Source organism: Squalius cephalus (genome assembly GCF_949319135.1).
Source record: "Squalius cephalus genome assembly, chromosome: 24".
Lineage (NCBI taxonomy): Eukaryota > Metazoa > Chordata > Actinopteri > Cypriniformes > Leuciscidae > Squalius > Squalius cephalus.
The window spans coordinates 17102464-17124893 of NC_137145.1; the positions used below are offsets into that span (position 1 = coordinate 17102464).

The following is a 22430-nucleotide window of genomic DNA, read 5'->3' on the forward strand; positions in this document are numbered from 1 at the left end:
ACTACCAAATTTAAATGTTACTACAGCTCGACGACCAACAAATCAAAATAACTATGCGATGACGTGTGAGGTTAGAAGGGCTCGAATTGATTTAAATTAATTGTAAATTATTTCAATTTGTCCAAACGTCTCAACTTTAGTCAAATAGCTCGAGGCGTATCAGGGCATGGTTTGTGTACTTAAACCTTATGCCCTGTTCAAAAGGGTGATGCTGGGTTTCTTTGGGGGAATCAAATGGTGGAAAGAGATTTATGCTCTGTAAAGATTCAGAAGAACCTAGAATTTGCTGACTACAAGTAGCCTACGAGGATTTTTTTGTTTGGCAATTTAATTTACCTTAATGAATTCAAACGTTTGAGAGCCACAATCATCACTCAATCACTTCTGCAATGCAACTTATGACACTTTCTATGAGGTTCTGAAGCAGAAGTGTGATAACACTGCCTCATAGTGGAGAACAGCCGCAAAGCAGGAGTCAAATCTGACTACATCTGCACAAGACTAAAAACAACTGTAATCTAAACCAGGGGTTCTCAACTCTGGCCCTCGAGGTCCACTTTCCTGCAGAGTTTAACTCCAAACGTGATCAAACACACCTGCCTGTAACTTTCTAGTAAGCCTAAAGACCTTGATTAGCTTGTTCAGGTGTGTTTGATTAGGGTTGGAGGAGCTAAACTCCAGAAATGGCTCTTGAGGGCCAAAGTTGAGAATCCCTGGTCAACACCCACAGTAATAGCAAAATAATGACAAAAAAGTTCAATATTTAAAATTTTTATTTTCAATTTAACATATTTTGATCTTTTCAAAGAAAAACTAACCCCCATATTCTGTACGTACCCACCTAATTTAAAACTCATAAAATGTTCAATGCTGAACTGATAGAGGAAGGCAAACTACCTCTTTTTTTAACTTTTACAATTCCTTTTTTTTTCAGTATGTACCAATGTTCATCATCAACCTTTATCTGTACATGTCAATAGTTGCAGTTAATTACTTGAACATTAACATACCAACAATACATAGAAACACTGTGGAAACATCCCACAGCCTGGTATGATGAGTAAAGTCAATGTAGGGGAAACATCCTCAGCCAGGCTCCGACTCCTTTAGATGACTGAGTGGTGTAGATATAGCCTGTGCTGTTTTTCTAATAAGCGTTACACATTAATGTCAACCAGGGCAGTTCTATTTTGTACAATTAAGGCATGTGAAACACCCAAAATGATGGCCTAAGATGGACAGAACTCAAACCAGGACCAAAATCATTTACATTATATACAGGGCATCCAGTCCACATCTCACTCGCGAGCAAGACGGGAGAATGTAAGAGTGTCTTTCTACAGACACAGAGTCTCTCCACACGCATGTACACACCTAGTCTGTCTGTGGTTCCCATGTTATGTCTCTTTTGTCTTGAAAGAGAGAGGAAGCAAAAAAACAAGAGAAAGCATGGTGGTCTCTTGCTTAATCCAGTTTGAGGACATCAGAAGATATGTACTGGTGCGCGTGACGGTCCAAGCAGGGTTACGTCCATCCTTGAAGAACTGTAAAACAAAAAACAGGATTAAATCACAAGCACAATGAGTAAAATAGTTCTCAATCTCGGGCTTTCGCATCTCACCTGCTTCGCTGCAGTTTGGTTGTTTCAACTTGCATCCATGTCAGCAATTACTGTAATTAGTCTCAATTTCTCATTGTATAACAGACAATCATGACAAGTCTGTCCTTGAGATTTAGTTCAAGTGAAGAAACGAGGAGAGTTTGCTTCAGTCCGTCTCCTCCTCTCCAAACATTCATCACATCTAGACTCCTCAACCCTCAGCAGGGAAGAGAGTTTTTGAAGAAATGATTGATAGACGTGAGAATCTGCGGTTTCTCCGCACAGTAATCTTCTCAAAAAGGCATAAAGGGTTTTTAAAATCAAACATTCAAAATGAACACTTTTTTTCAAATGCTATAGGACTTTCCTTCATTTGATAGTGTTGCAAGAGAGCAGTGGGGATTGCAGCTCAAAGGATGCAGAAAACTCCATCCCTTTGGTGTGGACAAAATAGATCCACACGTATTCCCTCCGTCTCTTTGTGTAGCACTAAATGCAGCTGGTTTCCACACTCCAGGATGACGCGTTTGAGTTAGTGCTGATATCCTTTCCGTGCTTGTTTTTAGTCTTTGTCTTTTTTTACAAAAATATATTCCAGTCAGACTAAAGAGTGAAATGCGTTTAAAGCAGGAATCTTTTCTTTTCTACAGATCAAGTACCACGATTTCCTCCGTTCTGATCCTCAGTCTCTTCCTATTCAGGTGAATAAACATTTGATGCAAAACATCACATATTTCGATCCCAAAACCAATGTATTGGGGGGAAGGGGGGAAGGGGGGAAGGGGGGGGGAATAGATGTCTTTCAAAGAAAAAAAAAATTACTGCTACACACTGCAGATCCTTGGCTCTCAATGGCCCTGTATCAAGAGCGCAAGTAACTAAATGGAAAAACAACAGTTCCATCAAGATGTTGGGAGACAAACTCAATCTCCGGGTGACGTGAAAGTTCTGGAAGAGCGCCAGCCGGAGACCGTAAGCGCAGTACAGGCCATGCGCTTCCCAGAATCTGACCTCTGACCTCAGATAACAGGCATATTCCGAATGGTATGGCGTGTCCCATTTCGCTCGAGACACTCAAGCCTTGTTGTTGGACACACTGTTATACATAGTTTGTTTTGGAATACATTCATTCATAATACAACATCTTCATGAGGCAAAAAAAAAAAAAAAAAATCTAACAAATAAAAACATTATTCAAAAATACAAGGTAGCAGCCTAGAAAGTGCTCCAACTGATAAAGTTCGAATACTTTGTATAGAACAATAAAAAAATAATTCATTCATCCTTTTTCAACAGCAACGAAAAAGTAACAACTGACATACAGGATCACAGCGCCCTCATGACTGTCTCAAAACACCAGCCAACAGAATCCACACACGCACACAAACACACTTTCTGGACAGAAGGCAATAGTTCACATCGTGGACAGAGAATGAGTGATAGGGGAAGAGATGTAATGTAAGTGTAGTTTGTGGACAGACAACAGAGGAGCTACATTTATACACAAAACAAACCCCGGTTGTCCTCTTAGAACAGAGCCACACGGGCCAAACAGCACCTCAGTCACGCTTTGAAACACTGGAGGGTAAAAACGCAATGCTTGACTGTCCTATCGGTCTCTTTAAGAGCCTATGTACAAAAAAGCACAAACTTCTTCTGCCCATTCACTCACACACACACACGCACACTTTAGCACACATGCTCAATGAAATACAAAAATTGTGTTGAACAAAATAAAAGCATGGCATTTGTTTTATACAGGTTGGTAAGCAATAAAATTTGTGCAGACTTCATCTCTTACGCACACACACACAAAATCCTCAAAACCTATCCTAAGTTTTTTTTTTTTTTATCTTTTTCTTTTTTGTTAAACAAGTGCAAATCTTCAAGTTTTCAAATTCATATTTCTATAGCTTTACCAAGAACATAAAAAATACAACAGTGTTTGTCTGTTAGGAGAGACGCTCGACTCGAATCTCCCCTAAGAACGTTTCTCAACCTCCGTGTTCGATACGGCGGAAACCACTCTGTTCCTACCTCTCTTATGTGTACTCATACAAATATTCTACACATAATATATGCAACAATATATTCACACATTTTGCATTGTAAAAAAAGGACAAAACTCCATTTCAAATATGAAAACATTAAAGTGCAATGGTTTAGGTAAGGTGCTTTACTGAAGGGAGGCGGAAGAAGAACTCCTCTTCACACGAACCTCCCAACAACCTCCTTCTGCTCCTCTCACAGTGCAGAGTGAGAGAAGGAGGGAGAAAGAGAGAGGGGGCGTGGACAAATATTGCCCCACCCCTTCCCTCACTGAGCAGTGCACATTCCTCTGCTGATTTGCTCCAGGTTTAAGGCCTCAGGTAAACTCAAGTAGACGGGTTGGGTCAGTAATCCTCCACCTGCTCCAGCTCACCTCCCCCCAGGAATGAGTAGCCTGCGGAGGTGGGAAACAGGAGAACAGAGGTTGAAAGGTCTGAGGGTTCACAGTTTCTACAAGAAATGTCCCATCTGGGAATATCCTAATGACTAATTCATAAACATTCCTTGAACTTTTTTTCCCCTGGAAGCAGGGTAGAAAACGCTTTTCAATAAGCATATCAGTAAACAGATCCTCCTCTCTAGATGAGGATCTCACTATGACCCAGACAGCAAGAATTTGACTAGGAGCCAAAGCACAGATTAAAACAACAGTAGTTGCAAGGGTTATTCTAGGTAATGTATGCATGCTGACGGGTAAAACTGAATGCAACCCAGCAGGGGTGCGTGAGTTTATGAAAGCATGCACACTAACCGAGGATACTGGGGTCAGTGTGGAGCATCATGCTGGGCTTTTTCTTCGCTTTTCCTCCCTGAGTGTCAAACACACTGCTGCCCTTACTCATGTGAGCTGCCTGGAACATTGACTGAGGGGAAAAAACAAAAGATTTAAAATACAACAATGGACACGCAAAAGGGCAAGTGATACATCCAGATGTATGAAAATAATTACTGATATCATGATATCAAAAATAATTTTATGGCATGTCTTTTTAAAAATTCTACCTGCAGGGGGAAGTTCATGTTCAATCCAGAGACTTCCTTGGACAGCTGTGGAAAATTTCAGTTACATTAAGACTATTGCATGCATAAAAAGAAGACACACAAAAGAAAAATGGACATTTAGAAACCTGCTGCTGTTGTCTCTGGTGGTTTGCTTTCTGTTTGGCACGGCGCTCCAGGAACTGCTTGGCAAACTCTTTGGCTTCAATGGTATCGCCCAGATAAATGCGGATAAAGTCATTAACTTCATACGGAGACTCTACTTCCTTCAGATATGCCACAATGGTGGGCACTACAGAGAGAAATATAAGCATAAGAAAGCTAATTTTAGTTCCTCTTGGCGTAGAGAGCAGGAAGAGAAGCAAACAACAAATATGACAGTTACCATCTAGTGAAGAGGAGTTATTTGCAGAACTGTTGAGAGCATGAAGCATCTGTTCACACCAAGTGGTGAAACCGTCCTGAGGTTTCATCCCTTGAAGAAGCTTCAGAAGCCTGTCCTCGTCATCAGTACGCTTACGCCGATTCAGCAAGTACTGATCACTGAGAACACGGACACATTTGAGGTGAACACAGCGTGTAAAAACATTGGTTTAAATGGAGACATTGGTTTAAATTGTGCGAGTGCAGATTTGCGTACCTGAGAGAGGGACTGCTGCGGCTGTTCTTCAGGCCAATGTTGCGATGGCTGGCCTGGTTCTTCATGGCCTCGTCCCACATGCCCATAGCAGGGTTTCCGCCTCCGACCTTCCCTTCCATACTAGATCCTGACCACATACCAGCTGGCCCATCACTCCACTGACCCATTGTCAAACCTCCATGCTGATTGAAACGCACATGAAGAGTTAAAGCAGAAGAAACATAATTTCCTTCTAACGGCAAGTGCATAATTAACTAAAACAACAGTAACTAATACAAGGAAGACCTCTTAAACCATTCCCAAATGAAAATGTTCAGAATGCACATGAATTTCAGCCTTAAGGAGCATTTAAAAAAAAAAACTAAACACCACCCCAAACTATTTTCCAGCCAATCAGATGCGGTTTTAAACAGATTTCAACTGCTCATGTGGATGTCAAGATGTTTTTACCCTTTGCTGCTGCTGTGCTCTCTGCTGCTGCTGTTTGAGAAGTCTCTCTGCCTCCAGCTCCAGGAGTCCCATGCTCTTTCCTGAAGCTTTGCCCAGAGAAAGAGCTCCTGCCTGGCTTCCACTCCACCCTGTGCCCCCTGACATGCTCTGCTGCTGGCTCTGCTGCAGAAACTTCATGATCAACTCCTGCTGCTGACGGCACTGCTGTAAAACACAAACACACAAACGTGTTAAGACATTAACCATTTCATAGTGCAACAGTTGTGGCCCAGCGTGTGAGAGGACGCTCACCTGTTTTCTTCTATAAAGATCCTCCTCCTCTCTCCTCTTCTGTTCCTCCTGCTGCCGGCGCTTTTCCTCCCTCCGTTTCCTCTCCTCTTCTTCACGCTTCACCCTGAGTTCAGCTTCACGCCTCTCCTGCTGGATCTAACACATGGGCGGCACATGCTCAATTAAAGTGAAGTTTACACATTCAACATTCAATGTGATCACCTAGATGAGCAAGTAATGGGCGAAGTCACAGTCCTGCTTAAAGCCAAAAGCATTCTTTGGATTTTACGTCAACGCTAGGGATGTATAAAGTAGGGATTGCATAAACTAGTAAAGTAGTTGACAACTTCAACCATTAGTTGGCATTGTCAGAAGCCATTAAGTACTCAAGCGCACAATAACCATACCTTCATATCGACAAGCTCGTTTTTCTTAACGCAGACCAGCTAGCCATGACCGCGACCAAAGAGAGTATGTTATACAATGACAGGGACATTTGTCATTGACATTTGACATTTTGACAATGACATTTGTCTTATTCAAATATAGATGTGTGTTGCGAGTACAGATCTGCTTTCGTTTTACTGTTCAAGACCTGTGAAATGGTATATGAGGATGCTAATGTTGTATAATAACCCTAGGCTAACTGTTAAAATCTATTTTATTAATACGTGTATGCACTTATTGTTCAACAAAGGTGCAGATGTTAAGGTTATAATGTTGTGTGTCAATTTACAACTGGTAAAATACAAAATGAAACATTTTTAAAATGTTTTACAATACATGTAAGAGACGTATTTGTTGCAAATATCGGTCAATTAATAAACACATTTTGACTTTTTTTGTCTCTTTTTAAAAAAAAAAAATGAACAAACCACAAGTACTCCAATAACTTCGGTATTGTTTTGACAAATAATAGACTAGGAGAAATCAGTAGTTGTGCAGTAGTTTTAGCCAGCTGCAAACGCCTAGCTGTGGGCGCTTGAGAGCGTTTTGGTAGCGTTGCGTTTTTTTCCAGTTGAGACATGCTTGTTATGATACGTAATATCCGCGAAACTGTTACTAGTATCTTATTTCACACATATTTTGTTTCGGTGTTGATTCTATATTAAACTGTCAATACAATGTAATGTATTTTCTCTGGCTCTTGTTTTAAATGATTTTGTTCCGTTATTATGCTTCTTGTTGTTGTCGTCTGTTGATGTTGTACAAGCATAATGTGGCGGTTGGTCAGTGTGGCATTAGTCCCGCCCCTCCTACACTGTGATTGGACGGTTAGGTAAAAAGTGACAATGATGAGCGCTGCATTTAACCCAAAGTTGAACATTCTTCAATTCTCAGCGACCTGTAAAAAACGGCGAACGCTCAGCGCTTCACCGTGAAAAAAAACGCTCAACGCCTTGTTACACTCATGGCGTTTTAAAAACGTGGCGCTCCCATTGAAAACAATTGAAAAAAAATACTCCAGCTGCCTGAAAAAACGCTTTGGTGGACACACGGCCTTAGCGTTGAGCCCTGATATATTAACCCTTTCACACGTAAGTTTAAAATATTCTGGCTGACCCCCCAGCGTGAGTTTTTCAAGGCAACCGTTATTTAGAATGTGTCACTTTAAGGTTTCCATGGTGACGCGTCATTGCTTGTCACGTGACACACCGCAGCAACAACAGAGCTGAATGAATGATGATCTGCTTTTGTCACTTTTCCTTTTTTATTCAAAATATTCACAAATTTGTTAGCTATGGCATGAAATATCTGATATTCCGATTGTCAAATATATGCAAGTGGAAGTGTTTTGTTGTTTAAACACCTTTATAACGATCGCGTTAGTTGAGCTGTATGTGCGATGGGCGCCGCCATCTTAGTTTGTGCCGCAGACGCAGTTCAGAGAATCGGATCTGTTGGATTTACAACACGTGAATTCATCCACTTCTCCCGAAATACATAAAAGTAAGTGGCTGGTGAACTGGGAGAAGAATAGAGTCAACTTTAAAGTTACTTACGCAATGTGTATCTGATATGAATAAAATGTGTCTAATTATAATGGAAAGGATTATTATTGCCTCTTCCTTTGACATCAGTGTGTATTTTACAAACTCTAAATGTATTGTTTTTTTAGTACTTATGTCTAAAACCTAAAATAAACATTATGTGGTTGAAAACACTGAAAAGTTGTGATATGACAGCTCTGAGCGCGCCTGTCTCTGGCTCAGCGCCAGCCAACGTGTGAAAACACATTTGAATTTAGCAGTTGATCACGTCATGCACTGAACGTTCTAATCACACCGGTGTGATCATACGCTCCAGGGACCAGCCTAGACTTATCACACCGGTGTGATCATACGTGCGAAATAGGAACAGCTAAATGTGAACAGGTTTATGTGAAGATTGTTTTAAGTTCACTATATTTCTTATAGCCTAATAAATGTTAAAATTGATAGCTTTCAATTATACTGGAATGTTGAATGTCTATAATTAATGGCTAAAAGTGAGGGGAAAAAAACATTTCATAGAGACATCAGTAGCAGCAATGATATCGGTGATACTAGCCTTCATTCATAAGATGCCATTAAATATTTAAAATATACTGTCTTTATGTTGTTTCTACATTAGTTTGGAGATTAAATGTAAAATTATTACAATATAAAAATATATTAAAAACTTTAATGTTAGAAGCGATTAATCCCAATTAATTACAGTAAAATGTGCGATTAGTTTTTTTTTTAACTGAAGTAATACTTTGGGCTTTAGTCACCACTGAACCCTTGATCAAGAAGACACAACCAGTAAACTTTAGCAGGACTGACGGCTTAACTCTAGAATATGTTGAAAATTAGATAAGTTGCCTACTTTCTGCAAATGTTCAAGAGTTGGACCCTGAGTAGAGTTACTCATGGTTAAGTCCCACAGACTGGTCTCACCGCCTAAAAACAAAACAAAAAAAAAAACACAAAAGCCAATGGTGTGAAAAATAAGACCTCACAAAATAAAGTGGCTATTACAAAGCATCAGTGCAGCTGGTAGTACCTGACTGCTGAGAGACTGAGGTAGGCATGTCCCACAAGGGCCCGGTGTCTGGCACTGACATGGACCTGTTCATCGCAGGCATCCCAGTCTCCCCACACCTGAGACACAAATGCATCACTCACAAACCCAAAACACATGTACATACCTGGACAGCTGACTCATTAATCGTGAGGGGTTAATACCTGTTTATGTGCTGAAATCTCATCTGAAGTTGTTGGTACAGGGCTGCAGTGGCAGCTTGTTCTAATTGTTTCTTTAACAGCTCCTGGTCCATGTTCCCCTAAAGCAACAGAAAAAAAAAAAAAAAAAGACTAAAATGTTGTACTTCTATCCCAACTTTAATATTTTTAACTAGTTTTTTTTTTTTTTTTGGATAGTGGAGAACAGTAAGGCAATGATGGTAAAGGACAGGAGGATATGGGAACAGGAAGGAACCTTGAGATGGGAACCGAAATTGGGTTGCCGTTGCCCATAATGCTACTATGATATGTCGGAGCACTGCCCACAAGGTTTTTTTTTAATAATTCACTGTTCCTCACCAGAAGCGGAGGAGGGGAGGGGCCAGGAGAGAAAGGCACACGTCCCCACATCTTGATAACTTCGCCCAAGGGCTGAAATCCCTCATCACAGCCACGTTTGACTAGCAGGTTCATGGCAAAATACCCAGCTTGAAACCACTCACACATCTCCACTGTAGTGAATGGACCTGAAAGAGAGACAACCAAGACAGCTCATCATTTTAAGCTGTAATAAAAACATTAAAAACCTCCATTTATGATCATTGATGTGGTAGTGAGCATTACCTTGAATCTCCCCTTGAGGGTCTTTGTAGAACCACTTCATTGCGGATTCGTGGGAAAGGGGCAGAGCGCTAGCGGAGTGCGGGAGAGTGTGTGGGGTTGAGTGAGAGTGTGTGTGGGAATTCGGGTGATTGTGAGTGTGTGCCACGTTGATGTGGCTCTCCTGAAGAGCTTGAGTGAAACATTCCTCTTCAAGGGACGTGTCTTGCAGAGACGCCACCATCTTCTCAGCCTCCTTTAAAAGACGGATTCTTTTTTTACTTTACGCTTCTGTCGTAAGAATGTAGAGCAACAAAAATAAGCAACACTGACCTGCTGAAGGTGCTTCATGCCATCTTCCTCCTCGGCGTCTCCCCCAACTGTTGGACGGTCAGTACCAGTGGTTGAGGGAGGAGAGGAGCTCTGCATCTGAGGTGTGGTGCCAACTAAAGCTGCATCTATAAGAACAAACGCAGTCTTAGAGTGTAACATTGCAAGTTCTTGATACAAAAAGGAAAAAGACTTGAAAAGTAGAGGGTTTCAGAGTCAAAACAAAAGAAAGGAAAGTGTACCTTTAGCTGGCTGGGGTGCAGGTTTGAAGGGAGGAGGGGCTATGGGTTTGGGAGTCTCTTGCTCTGAAGGGTGCACAGGAGCAGGAGCAGGAGCAGACACAGCATGAGGAGATGATGACTTCATGTCTCCATCCCACAGAACTGTTGCCTCACACTCTTCTGCTAAAATAAGAAGAGACAAATTTAGAAAACTGTTAAAAAAAAGTGAGAAAACACTTCAGCATGAGAAATAGAAGACGCTAATGGTTTAATGCTAATCTTGGTGAGATGATGCAGAATAGAGGGCAACATCCAATTTCTGTTAAATGTGCTAGATATACTGGATCAAATCAAATGAGCTTCTGAAATACTATGCGACTTCTTACGTTTATCAGCAGGGCTGTCTGTCTTCTCCTGACTACTCTCCTCTTCCTCCTCCAGAGCCTCAAATTCCAGTTCCTGGTCTTCAGGGATTGCATCTCTTGAGCTTTTCTGAAGGGTCACACAAACCTCATTTAATACATTTTTTACTTACTTAACAGTCAAGAATGCATCTTAACTTTAATTTAACAAAATAGTATTTGAAGTGTCGCCCTGAATCGCAAGCAAACCTTGATGCACATGAAGGCCCCGGAAGAATCAAAGGTTCCCATCTCCCCCTCTTCTTCATCAGTGCACCACTCAGGCAGGCCATCTCGATCTTCCTCTCCTCCCTCACTTCCAGCCCTTCTCCGTCCACCTTCTCCGTCTCGGAAGTCAAAGTCAAACTTCCTACGACGGCCGTCCCCACTGGCATGATCCCGCCAACCTGCGGAACGAGGACCCCCGTCTAGATGAGAGACAAGACAAGTTTAAACAAAGAAATAAAATAATTGAAATAAATATATTAAAAAGGAAAAATCACGACCTTCACGACGACATCCGGCAATCCTCCAGCTTCCCCCAGGTTCTGTCCCATCATCTTCCTCCGCCTCCTCTCTGAGCGTCCGCCAGTTATCGCTATCTGAGCGTGTATAGTCCTTCCTGTTTACCGCTCCGCCCTCCTCAAATCCACCACGCCCACCTTCACGCCTCAAGGGCTTCTCAAAGCGCCGCTCGCCTCTAAAACAGCAAATATTATATTAATGATCAGCACAAGAGAACATCTCACACTTATTCTACATTCAGCATCTTCATGGATTTAAGTTACACAAATGCATGTTATAAACATTGTGATATTCAGGTAGATATGTGCACTGTATATTTCACTAACAAATGACTGTAAAACCCACCTGTCATCCCAGCTCTGGCTGCGGTGCATCTCTCGTCCGCGGCCAAACCCAACCTCTTCATCCACACTTCTTTGGTAGAAACCGCCCTCTCCTCTGCCTCTCCCTACAACAAAACCAAAAGATTATTAATAAGTATTTTTAAATAGTGTTCTATTAACAATATAAATAAAAAAAGTAATATATGTATATGGGCTGTGCAACGAATAATCACATCCAAAATAAAAGTTTGTGTTTACATAATGTATGTGTGAGCAGTGCACTGTGTATAATTATTTTGTATATATAAATACACACACATGGATGTATACATTTAAGAAATATTTGCATGTATTTATATATAATTTATATTATATAGAAATATCAATACTTTATATATAAATAACACATTTTTCTTAAATATATACATGCATTTATGTGTATTTATATATACAAAATAATTATACACAGTGCACACACATATATTATGTTAACACAAACTTTTATTTTGGATGCGATTAATCGTTGCACAGCCCTAATATATACATATATATATATATTAGTACATATTATATAATACATTTCTTGGGAAGAGGTGGAATGTGACCTTGACATTTCTTTGTAATTATTAAAAAAAAAATATGAAGAAACTTATGTAGCTGGAAAGACGATCTTCATTGTAGTCACACATACAGACACACACACAAAAAAAATCTAATTAATTTTACACTCATGTCCATACAGAAATTATTTAATAAAAGAAATCATGTAATTTCTGCACTTGGAAAAACAATGACCATTTTCAAAGTTTTTCGAAGCACTCGCCACTTCAGCTAACCAGATAATCCTGTTCCAAACTCGCACCAATGGTCACAACCCACCTCGACCTCCTCGAGTGCTTCCACGCCCTCTAGCTACACCTGTTGGTACAGCGCCGCCTCCTTTACCCATAAGCCTTAGCACAGCCACACTGTTCACAGACATGGAGAAGTTTCTCTGAAAGGTGAAAGAGACTCAATCAAAAAGATATATTTACAACGAACAATATTATTCATGTTATCCAAAGAAATTAGATTCTTACAAGATGCATCAGTGAAGGCAGAGAAGTGAAGACTCACCTGTTCCTCCTCAGTCAGGGGAACCAAGGCCAACGGTTGCTGAGGCTCATCCTGCAGGATAGCAGCAAACTCCTTATCCTGCATGTCCTCAGGGATCTTAACACACAAACCAAATCTCAGTTAAGTATGTAATGGACAAACACATACTGACTACTATAAAGAAAAAAACCTTGAGTTATAGAGGCAGCCTGTGCAGTTTAATTGATTTGACTTTTACTGCAGGTGGCTTGAGTCCCTCACCTTGTTATCTTTGACATAAAGTGCTAACATCTCCTCGCGGCCATAGCGGTAGTCGGCCAACTTGGACTTTGGCATTGCAGGGGAAGGGGGAGGGGACGTCACACTCCCCCCTCTTGATAGTGCACGCAGCCTGAAGAAAGCAGACACTGTCATGACTATTTCCATCACCCATTTAAACAAATAATTATTCTGGATTCAATTGTGTATAAGCAGAAAACGAGAGCAGATATTGATTTTTCTAAATTAAAAGTAAAAAAATGAAAATAAAAATATCACAAATTAGTTTACTCAAAGGGGAAACATCTGTTTCCTCCTGCTGACACTTATGGAGGAAGCCAGAAAAAAAAAAAAAGTTTCATCTGCAAAAAGAATGTGGCAATTCATAAATTTACAGCGCAGTATACAAATAAGAAAATCAGATTATCCAGCACATTTTTAAACGTGTTTAACGGGTAAACCAACTGTAACTTCATGTACCTCAATCATGTTTCTAGCTGTGCTGCATTAGATAGAACTTAGATCAGATCAATGGAAGAAAAAGTGTGTTCCTCAAACATACTGCCAAAAAGTCTAAATCTTTCTCTCTCAATCATCAAAGTGCAAAAAAAAAAGCACATGCCGTGTGAAGTGCAAAAACACTCTTCAAGTGCCAGACGCAAAGTAAACATTAGTCTTGCCGAGTTTCTGGCCAAAGGATTAGTAACTGAAAAAGTTATAGGCTACAATCTGACATGCATATATTACCATTCTGGACCGAAGTTCAGTGTCTCAGCAGTCATATTCTGTGTGTCCAGAGGGCTCAAGGGTTCTGTTATTAAATGACCAAACAAAACACTGAGGTTTCAGAGTCTCATTTATCAATCAGCATACACACATCGAAATATAAGACGTTATTAATATAAAACAATAAAACAAGCACGTCATGGGGGAGGGGGGAGTGCTTACCTCGTCCAAAGAATAGGACTGTAAAGGACCAGGATAAACGGAGGGACAGGAATGCTGTGGTTCTGTGTGCTGAGGTGGACTTGGTAATTCTAAACTCTGTATTAATATTATAATAGCTGCCAGTTTTAGGTAGATAAAGGCTGATGAATATCTAGCCAGATATAAGAGCTCCAAAAGATGGCACACCACCCTAATATGCCAGTAACTTCAGCAATTTAATTGAAAACACTTCAGAGAGAAAAAACACACTATGATTAAGAATTTGTGGCAGCATAAACAACAGCAACTGCTGTTGGAAAAAAACTTTCAGGGCAGTTTGTAATGCCGTAACTAACTATTGCTGGGTACCTCTCCTCTCTAATCTTGATCTATTTGATTTATTTTGTGTATTTTTGTGAATTCTTTTTACATAGGCGCTTGAAGCTCCCAACTTCTCACACCTGCAGAGAGAAAAAAAATACAGAGTAAAACTCACTGCTTATAATGCAAATATAAATCATGAAATGCAAGTGACAAGCTGGCTTAAAAAGAAAAAATCAGGATAGCTCTATTCAAATTATCAAATTAACTTTTCAGTAGTTTCAAGCAATGATAATGTTAATTCACTTCCAAACAGTGAACTGTTGTACATCACATAAAACCATTTTCAATAACATTTTTGCAATTGTTATGCATAAAGTTTGTATGGCTTCATGGACAGACTACATGGAATATTTTTTACATTTAAAAACTAATTTAATCACACCACAGGCAGTGTTTAGTATTATGTATAATAAACTAATACTATTATAATACTTAACAGTAACATGTATTTTCATATATTTTAATCAACATAGCATTTATTGTACAAATTCCTCTATTCATCTTTGTCAGTTTTAGTAAGTACATCAACTTAAGCTAATTTTCAGTTTAACATTTTTAATTTTCATTAAAGTTTTTTCCATTTCATATATTTTCAGCTTTATTTCAACAATTATTTAAATAGTTTTAAGTTAAAAAAATAACACTGATCACAGGACTATTTAAGTAAACAACAAAAACATTTCACACACAATATTGACCAGTTGCAGCAACTTAATTATACATAAATATATCATTAATTTTACCATTCAAATAAATCCTACTGCTTTTAACCACCAAATCCCAGATTTTTCACAGCTAAATGAGCGCAAAGAAACAAGAGTGAAACACTTCTCAGTTTCTCAAAAAGACACAATTTAGCTAATATTTTGTCGGCAATGACATATAAATGCATATTTTCCTTTTACCTCGTTTATGACAACAATAAAATCTAAAATGTGTATCAAAAAGCTCACAAATGTGACCACTGACAAGTATTGATACCCTGACTGAATTGAAACTTTAGTAGTAGACACCATAAATATGATATGCACCAATTACGGTAGTTTTAGCTGCATTATGTACATGTTTAATGGAAATGTATCATGCACACATTAAAGAAGAGCAACAGGAATGAAACAGCTCATCAAACTAAACAAAACGTGTAAAAAATGTGCACATAAAATCAAGTCAGTCTCTGCACATTCATTATACCTGAAAACTGTAAAAACAACAACTTGGGATTTAATGAATTAAATAACACTTTTATAAGCCAAAAGGGGGACTGAATAATAAAGCTCAACATCCACAAACTTTCCAAACTACAATCATAACTCCAGAAGCAACAGTCCCAGCTCAACGCAGCGCTGTTATGCAACACGGTTGAGCCTGAGAGACGCTTTCTAGTGAAGGTTAAGAAGTAATCTAATTATAATCAGTGAAATAAATCGGAGAGGTTTTAAGAAGACCAAGAGAAGGACCCGCAGCGGAAAAGTCTGAAATATGCTCGCGTTGCGCCCTCGCTGCAGGCCTTCACTAACGTTACTCCACTCTCCACTACGAGCCCTTCAGACATCTGATACTGAGCGATTAGCTCGAACCGCATAGATGCGCGATTACCACTCAGATGTGATTTCACCAACCAATGCACAAAGCACGCTACCCACTGAGAAGTAGAAAAGGATTTAGCACGCACCTTTTCTGCGAGCCTGCTGGCCAGCTAGGCTAAACTAGCCAGCCACTGTTTCCTCTGGAGTTGGATCTTCTTTAAAAACTCACTCCTTTTGCACGTTCGTGCTTCGCAGTAACCGGTGGTTTGAACTGGTATGTCTCCGCTTTGATCACTTGTCTTGTGTGAGTTTCGATGTTTAATCGAATATCTATTTTCCCGTATCTGCAACGGTCGCAATGAGTTTTTCTGTCTCGCTCGGTCGTCTTGTTGTTTGTGTTTTACAAAAATGGCTGTTGGACATGAACCACATGAGAAGTTCATCCAATGAACCGCGAGGTTCTTCTTCTTCTTTTTTGGTTGACGACGGGTAGAAAACTACAACAGCGCGTTACTGCCATCCACTGGCAGCGGGCTGCACAATCACTGGATTTAATTATGTCCATTTTTTGTTGTTGTTTTGTTTTATAATTCCCAGCAAGCAATAGCCGTCATTTCACCTTCTTGGTTAACTAGACCCGATATAGTCCGGCTATGAGTAACCCACTTCTAGCCAAAATAACCTTGCATTTGGTTAGATGTCTAAATAATTTGCGAGATGAATGATCATAGGCCTAAGCAAAGTAAACAGTGATTAGCCTACAAGGTGTTTGGTTTCATTTATTCACTCATTTCATTTCTTTGTTATCTAATTAATGACAAGTCTTGGGCTATGGTTTAGACGTCTATTAAATTTTCACTGACAGCCCTAATTTTGCCTGGTTTTAGCTTAGACGTCAGGGTTGTGTTTGGACGGATTTTAGACGTCTTTTAAATGCCAAATTATATTTGAATCATTAATACTATTATTATTTTTGTCTTTTGCTGCATGTTGCATGACTTTTTTATATGAGCAAAACTACGATTAGGATAACAAAAATACAACATTAGAGAACAAGTGTATGAAGGACCACAAGTGTCATGGAAATAGTAATAAAGCATTTAATTAATGAATAACCAATTGCACAGTAAAAATAGGCATTTTCTTACCCATTAATTAATGCAATTCATTAAAATTAAATAATTCATTCATTAAAATAAACATTGTAAAGTAAAATACAATTGCAAAGTAATTCATTTTTAATTTTTTAATGGGAATAAAAACAATTATAAAAATAATTTATAGATGAAATATTAATCCATTAATAAATGATTCAAATTAAAAAAGGATTTACGAAAAAAACAGCATTTAAGAATACATCAATGAATTCGTAAATAAATAGTGGAATTTAAAAATACAATTTAAAAGGGAAATAAGTAATTGAACCATATAAATATTTCACTTATAAAGTCTTGAATTACTATTTATTATTATACTATATTGGCTAAAAGGCTTTTAAGCCTTTTAAATTTAAGCCATCTTTATTTATGAGATCTTATATTTCTATATAACATCTGTATTATACCTTATATTTTATATATTATATTTCTGCGTAAAACTATTTATATTCCATAGCCTATTTAACGCTGGTGAGAACGTGCAGCGGCGTGAATGTGGCGTCATGTGAGGAGAGTGGCGAGCAGTTATTTGACTATCATCGCAGTATGAAAAATGAGCACGCCGGGACACATTAAGGGGTTATTCAAAGGAGATTTCTAATGAGAGCGGTGTTTCATTTCAATGTAATGGATCACCGGACTGTTTTGCAGGTGTTTCTCTACTTTTTGCTCGTGACTGTGCGCTCAGAAGTGCAGAAAGATTTTTCAGAAGAATGCCGTGAATTTTTGTATATGGGCACCCCCCCACGGGGTCTGGAGAACCGGTCACTTAAAAAGATCTGTCAGCGTTACAACGGAATGCCTCGGTATGTCAGTCTGTACGATGTGGTGGATCACATCCCGGTGTATTCTGCCTACACCTTCAAACGCTCCGACGGCTTCAAGAAGGTTGACGTTCCTTGGATGTTCGAGCCTCAGGTAATAAATATTTTGGTGAAGTTGAACTTTGGTAAAGTTTTAAATAATCACTGGAATCAATAGCTGTGTAGTCTCGATGCATAAAAAAGGCACAATGTGAATTCTTTTCAACACCCTGCTGAGGAAAAAAAACACACAAACCAGCTTAAACTGGTTCTTTTAGTCTTATCTGGTCTCCCAGCCTGGTCTGTTGGCTGGTTTTAGATTAGCTTTGGACACTATTCTGGTGGTCAGACTGCTGAACAACTAAATAAGTTGAACGCCATCTTAGCCAAGGTGTGGGACCAATTTAAACCAGCTGAAACTAGCAACCATCTTAGACTGGTTTAAGCTGTTTGTCGTAGGGTAACTTGCTGTAATTTGCTGGTCTCCCAGCTTGACGAAAAGTGCCAAACAATGAAATCAAGACAATCAAACGCTGGTTGTAGATATTTTTTCAAATGGTATATATTTTATGCACCTACTATTTAAATACTGTAATATATTTTCTACAAGCGTATTCACTTGTTTCATACGCACACAGCTCTCCACAACATCGGACTCAGGTGAGATGCAGCCATTCCCTCCAAATGTCCACGGCAGTTTTGCAGACACCCAGGCCATCTTGGAAGACTACTCAAACACTGTCGATTTCGAGCGAGGTCATTTGAACCCCGATGAGCACCAGGCTCACCCCGATGACAAGGCGGCCACATACACCCTGACCAATGTGGTCCCACAGGTCCGCGAGTTCAACATTGGCCACTGGAAAAACCACGAGCACATCATCCGCCGTCGACTCAACAACTACTGCCGCGGTACGGCATACATAGTCACTGGGGTCACCACATCTGGAAGGATGATCCGTAGATACAACATCGACCGAGTGGCCGTTCCTACCTACCTGTGGTCGGCATACTGCTGCGTAGACTACGATCACAACGCCCCGTTTGATGAACGATCCAAATTCCCGGCCTTCGCATCCCAAGGCCTCAACGAGAAAGGAGGACCGGAGGTCATAGAGATGTCCGTGCAGCAACTGGAAGATTTTTTGAAGAGGAACACCTTTGTGGACAAGAGGTTTCAGATTTTCTTTGAGAATTGTGAGCCTAACAATGTCATAATGACTGGCAAGACTTAGGTGTCTTTAAGTTACTTGTCGATCCTGTTGAAATTCATATACACATTTTCATATCTTTCAGCTGGTACAGTTGTGTTCTGTAGACTAGTCTTCCATACACTCTTACATTTAGAATTTAGATTTAGAATAAGAGTTTTACAACCTGATGGCACAGAAAATGCTTTTTAGGCTCCACAGAAAACATTAGAAAACCATTGACGCATCTACAGTACTAAAATTATTGTTGGTTTAACTTAAAAGTTACCTGGTTGCCTTAAACAGGGTTCATCTAAATTTTTTATTTGAGTTAATACTATGAAGTAGATTGGTTTAATAAAAAGAAACTATAAATATAATGTCATCTGAACCACATTAATTATCTAAGTTGATTTGACAAAAGATAAAAAGTTGTGATAACAAATTATGAAAATAATATTTGTGTAACATTCAAAAGTTTGGGGTCAGTAAGATTTTTGAATGAAGCCTATTATGTTCATTTATTTGATTAATAATGCAGTAAAAACAGTCATTTGTGAAATATTAATATAATTGAAAATAACTTTTCTATTTTAATATACTTTAAATTAATGTAATTTATTCCTGTTATTCCTTTGCCATCCAAAGCCGAATTTTCAGCATCATTAGTCCCAGTCTTCCTTGTCCTTCAGAAATCATTCTAATATGTTGATTTGAATTATTTTTTTTATAATAATAATAATAATAATATGCTAATTTGCTGCACAAGAAATATGTATTATTATTATCAATGTTGAAAACAGTTGTGCTCAGTGTTTGGCACTTCTAGTGTACTCTCATGTACCGGCACTTCTCACATGTTGCCGTTACTCTTGACTGCCCACCTGACCCCAGACTTTTGGACGGTAGTGCATGTGCTTTAAAGAACCCAGATATTATTGGATATATTGGATATAACACTATTTACTTTTCATCCTTTTTTGTTGTTTGTTTGTTTGTTTCATTTGAAGGGTAAAATCTGTATCCATTTCTTTTAGCCTTGACTGGTAGAATGGAAATTTAAGTTTCAGAGATATTTTAAATCTACAAATGAAGAATATTTATCCATGAAAGGACAGAAATTTAAGATAAAATGAGAGAGATGTAATGACTATAATCATCTGGGGCCTCAGGAATTTTATTTGGTCCATTAACTTCTTTATGAAACTGCAACAACTAATTTTTTCTCACTTGGTAATCATGTTTCAATTTATCTGAATACTGTAACTCTTCTCAAATAAAAATTGACCACTTAATCTTCTCTCTGTGCTTGCAGTCTGTCAATAACCAGTATAAAAAAACATGAAAAACATGGGTCTACAACATAAAAGGCAGGTGTTCTGGATAAATATTTACAAAATGAAGCTGATATCAAACTCATATTGCTTGATCAATTTAATATGTTGTTAGGGGGTAGAAAGAAAAGAAAAGTTTTATTGAAGATAGTTTCATCAGCAGAAGTCAGCTTCAAGACTCACACAGGAGTTATACCCTTCACCAAGGTCTAAGCTACGTCCTTGCTTCAGGTTGAATGAGTCTCATTGGCTAAGAAATAGATAAACAGTAGTTTTCCAGACATATACAGATAGACTTAAGCATATCTGCATCGATTATGCAGCTGAAACTCGGACCCTGAAGTTAGACACGTCGTGACTTTCCAGGTCGCAGATTTGGGTTGCTGGGTGCCAACATGTCCAGAACAACAACTCAGTCAATCTCCAATAATGCCAGCGGTTCCTTAACCTGTAACCAAGAAGACTAACACACACACCGACACACAGCTTTTCCGAGGTTGGACTTGGCCAGGCTTTAACTATAAACAGGAAAGTCGTCTCAAAACATCAAGATAATGCGTTCTTTCTCTGAAGGAGAGCCATACTTTTGTCTAACTGGAAAGTAAGGCTTTAACAAAGAAATGGTCCATTAAACTACTGGCTTCAATGACCCCTATATGTTTTAACATGTTGAAGACCTTTCTCAAACACAAAACCAGTCCCCATTTCATTTCTGGAAGCCGGGCTAAATAAGCAAGCACTGTTACTGCATTCAGATATCAGATACTGACATTAAAGAGTAAATGGAAAGAACATTTCAGTAATCACACTGGTAACTTCTATAACAAAGTAAAATCTCCAGAGAAGTCATTCAACTTCTCATCAAAAATATTGATTAATACCTTGATTATAATCAGTCATTACATTGAAGCAGCAGTGGATTCCAATCCACCCCCTTCAATGTACACTGTCTACTGATTCTCAAAGTAAAATGTTGCTTTTGTGTGTGCATGCAAGATAAACAATGGTATGAATATGAGATGGCTTGTGAAATATCAGATAAACAATTAAAAAGAAGGTGAACGGAGCCCCATTTCTTCCTAATCCCTTGTTCACACAGGACACAGACTCCATTCAGACAGGTTTATCACCTCTTCACACTCTACTGAGGACTGTTTGTTCTCTCACGATCGGGACTATAGAATAACCTGATTTACATGTTACAAGACAGCCGAGTCACCCATAAAGACGATTAGCTCTACAGAAAAGAGGACCTGCGTATACATTGTTCTGGGAATAAGTGATAAGGTTTCTGCACAGTATTTGCCTGAACCATCATGTCTATCCCTCATTTTAATGATTACTCCTTCCAAAGAAAGCTGCTGGTTAATAAAAGAAGAAAAAGAAAACTTTTTTGATTAATATACGTATATATGTACGTTTTCTTCTTTTATCTTCTTTTTCTTCTTCTCTTTTATATATATATATATATATATATATGTGTGTGTGTGTGGCCAGAACAATAAACTGCAGTGTCCGTAATGTAAGATGACAGTGCTACAGGGAGACAGGAAAAACAGCTGATCGTCCTTGCATTGCCAAACCACGTGTAAATATATGTACCCCCAGACGTGTTCGAGAACTTGCAAATGCCTTGGTTAAAGAGCAGGGCCAGACTTAGTGATTTGGGGGCCAGGTATGAGGCCCCATCACACCAACTATGTGTTCGTTTACTTTCGTATTTGCTGTCTCATATTTTGGAATATATTTACCCCTTCACAACATGTCTATGGAATTGTGCAATTTCAGCAATTAATTGAGTGAATAATATAGAAGTCTATACCTAACACAATATATAAATATTTTCTTGTGTAATTAAAGGCCCGATTTCACAGACAGGGTTTAGATTAAGTCAGGATAAGGCCTTAGTTCAATTAGGGCATTTATGTAGCTTTTATAAACGTGCTCTAGAAAAAAAAAAGCATTACTGGTGTGCATCTTGAGACAAAACAATGGCACTGACATATTTTAAGATAAGACAGTGCAAGTTGCTTTCAGCTAAAAAACAGCTCAAACATTTTATTCTGCATTTTAGTCTGGGACTATATCTTGAGACTTGTCTTTGAAACAGGGGGATAATGATTTTTATTTACAACCAATTTA

General features: G+C 38.9%; 2 protein-coding genes across 5 annotated transcripts; one reads left to right on the top strand and one right to left on the bottom strand.

The window, feature by feature from the left end:
- Positions 1-755: 755 nt before the first annotated feature.
- Positions 756-16220, bottom strand: gigyf1b (GRB10 interacting GYF protein 1b). Of its 4 annotated transcripts, none has more exons than XM_079860990.1 (26): positions 15951-16220; positions 13916-14355; positions 13715-13778; positions 12971-13100; positions 12731-12826; positions 12533-12608; positions 11637-11739; positions 11273-11466; positions 10977-11194; positions 10752-10857; positions 10387-10548; positions 10148-10272; positions 9839-10070; positions 9575-9741; positions 9218-9315; positions 9036-9133; positions 8859-8932; positions 6030-6164; positions 5739-5942; positions 5289-5470; positions 5034-5191; positions 4777-4940; positions 4652-4696; positions 4401-4512; positions 1622-4043; positions 756-1544 (listed from the first exon to the last, which is right to left on the bottom strand). In XM_079860990.1, exons 3-25 carry the CDS (start codon positions 13747-13749, stop codon positions 3994-3996), a joined length of 2964 nt encoding a protein of 987 aa, XP_079717116.1. In that variant the 5' UTR covers positions 13750-13778; positions 13916-14355; positions 15951-16220; the 3' UTR covers positions 756-1544; positions 1622-3993. The 4 variants fall into 4 exon arrangements, with proteins under 4 accessions (XP_079717116.1, XP_079717115.1, XP_079717117.1 ...); XM_079860989.1 differs by having other exon boundaries at positions 10387-10545; positions 12494-12608; XM_079860991.1 differs by having other exon boundaries at positions 5739-5939; positions 12494-12608.
- Positions 16221-17504: 1284 nt separating this feature from the next.
- LOC307152405 (endonuclease domain-containing 1 protein) lies at positions 17505-19054 on the top strand. Its single transcript, XM_079861001.1, has 2 exons — positions 17505-17879; positions 18403-19054. The coding sequence occupies exons 1-2, from the start codon at positions 17562-17564 to the stop codon at positions 18997-18999; spliced, it is 915 nt and encodes a 304-aa protein (XP_079717127.1). The 5' UTR covers positions 17505-17561; the 3' UTR covers positions 19000-19054.
- The last annotated feature ends 3376 nt before the right edge of the window (positions 19055-22430 follow it).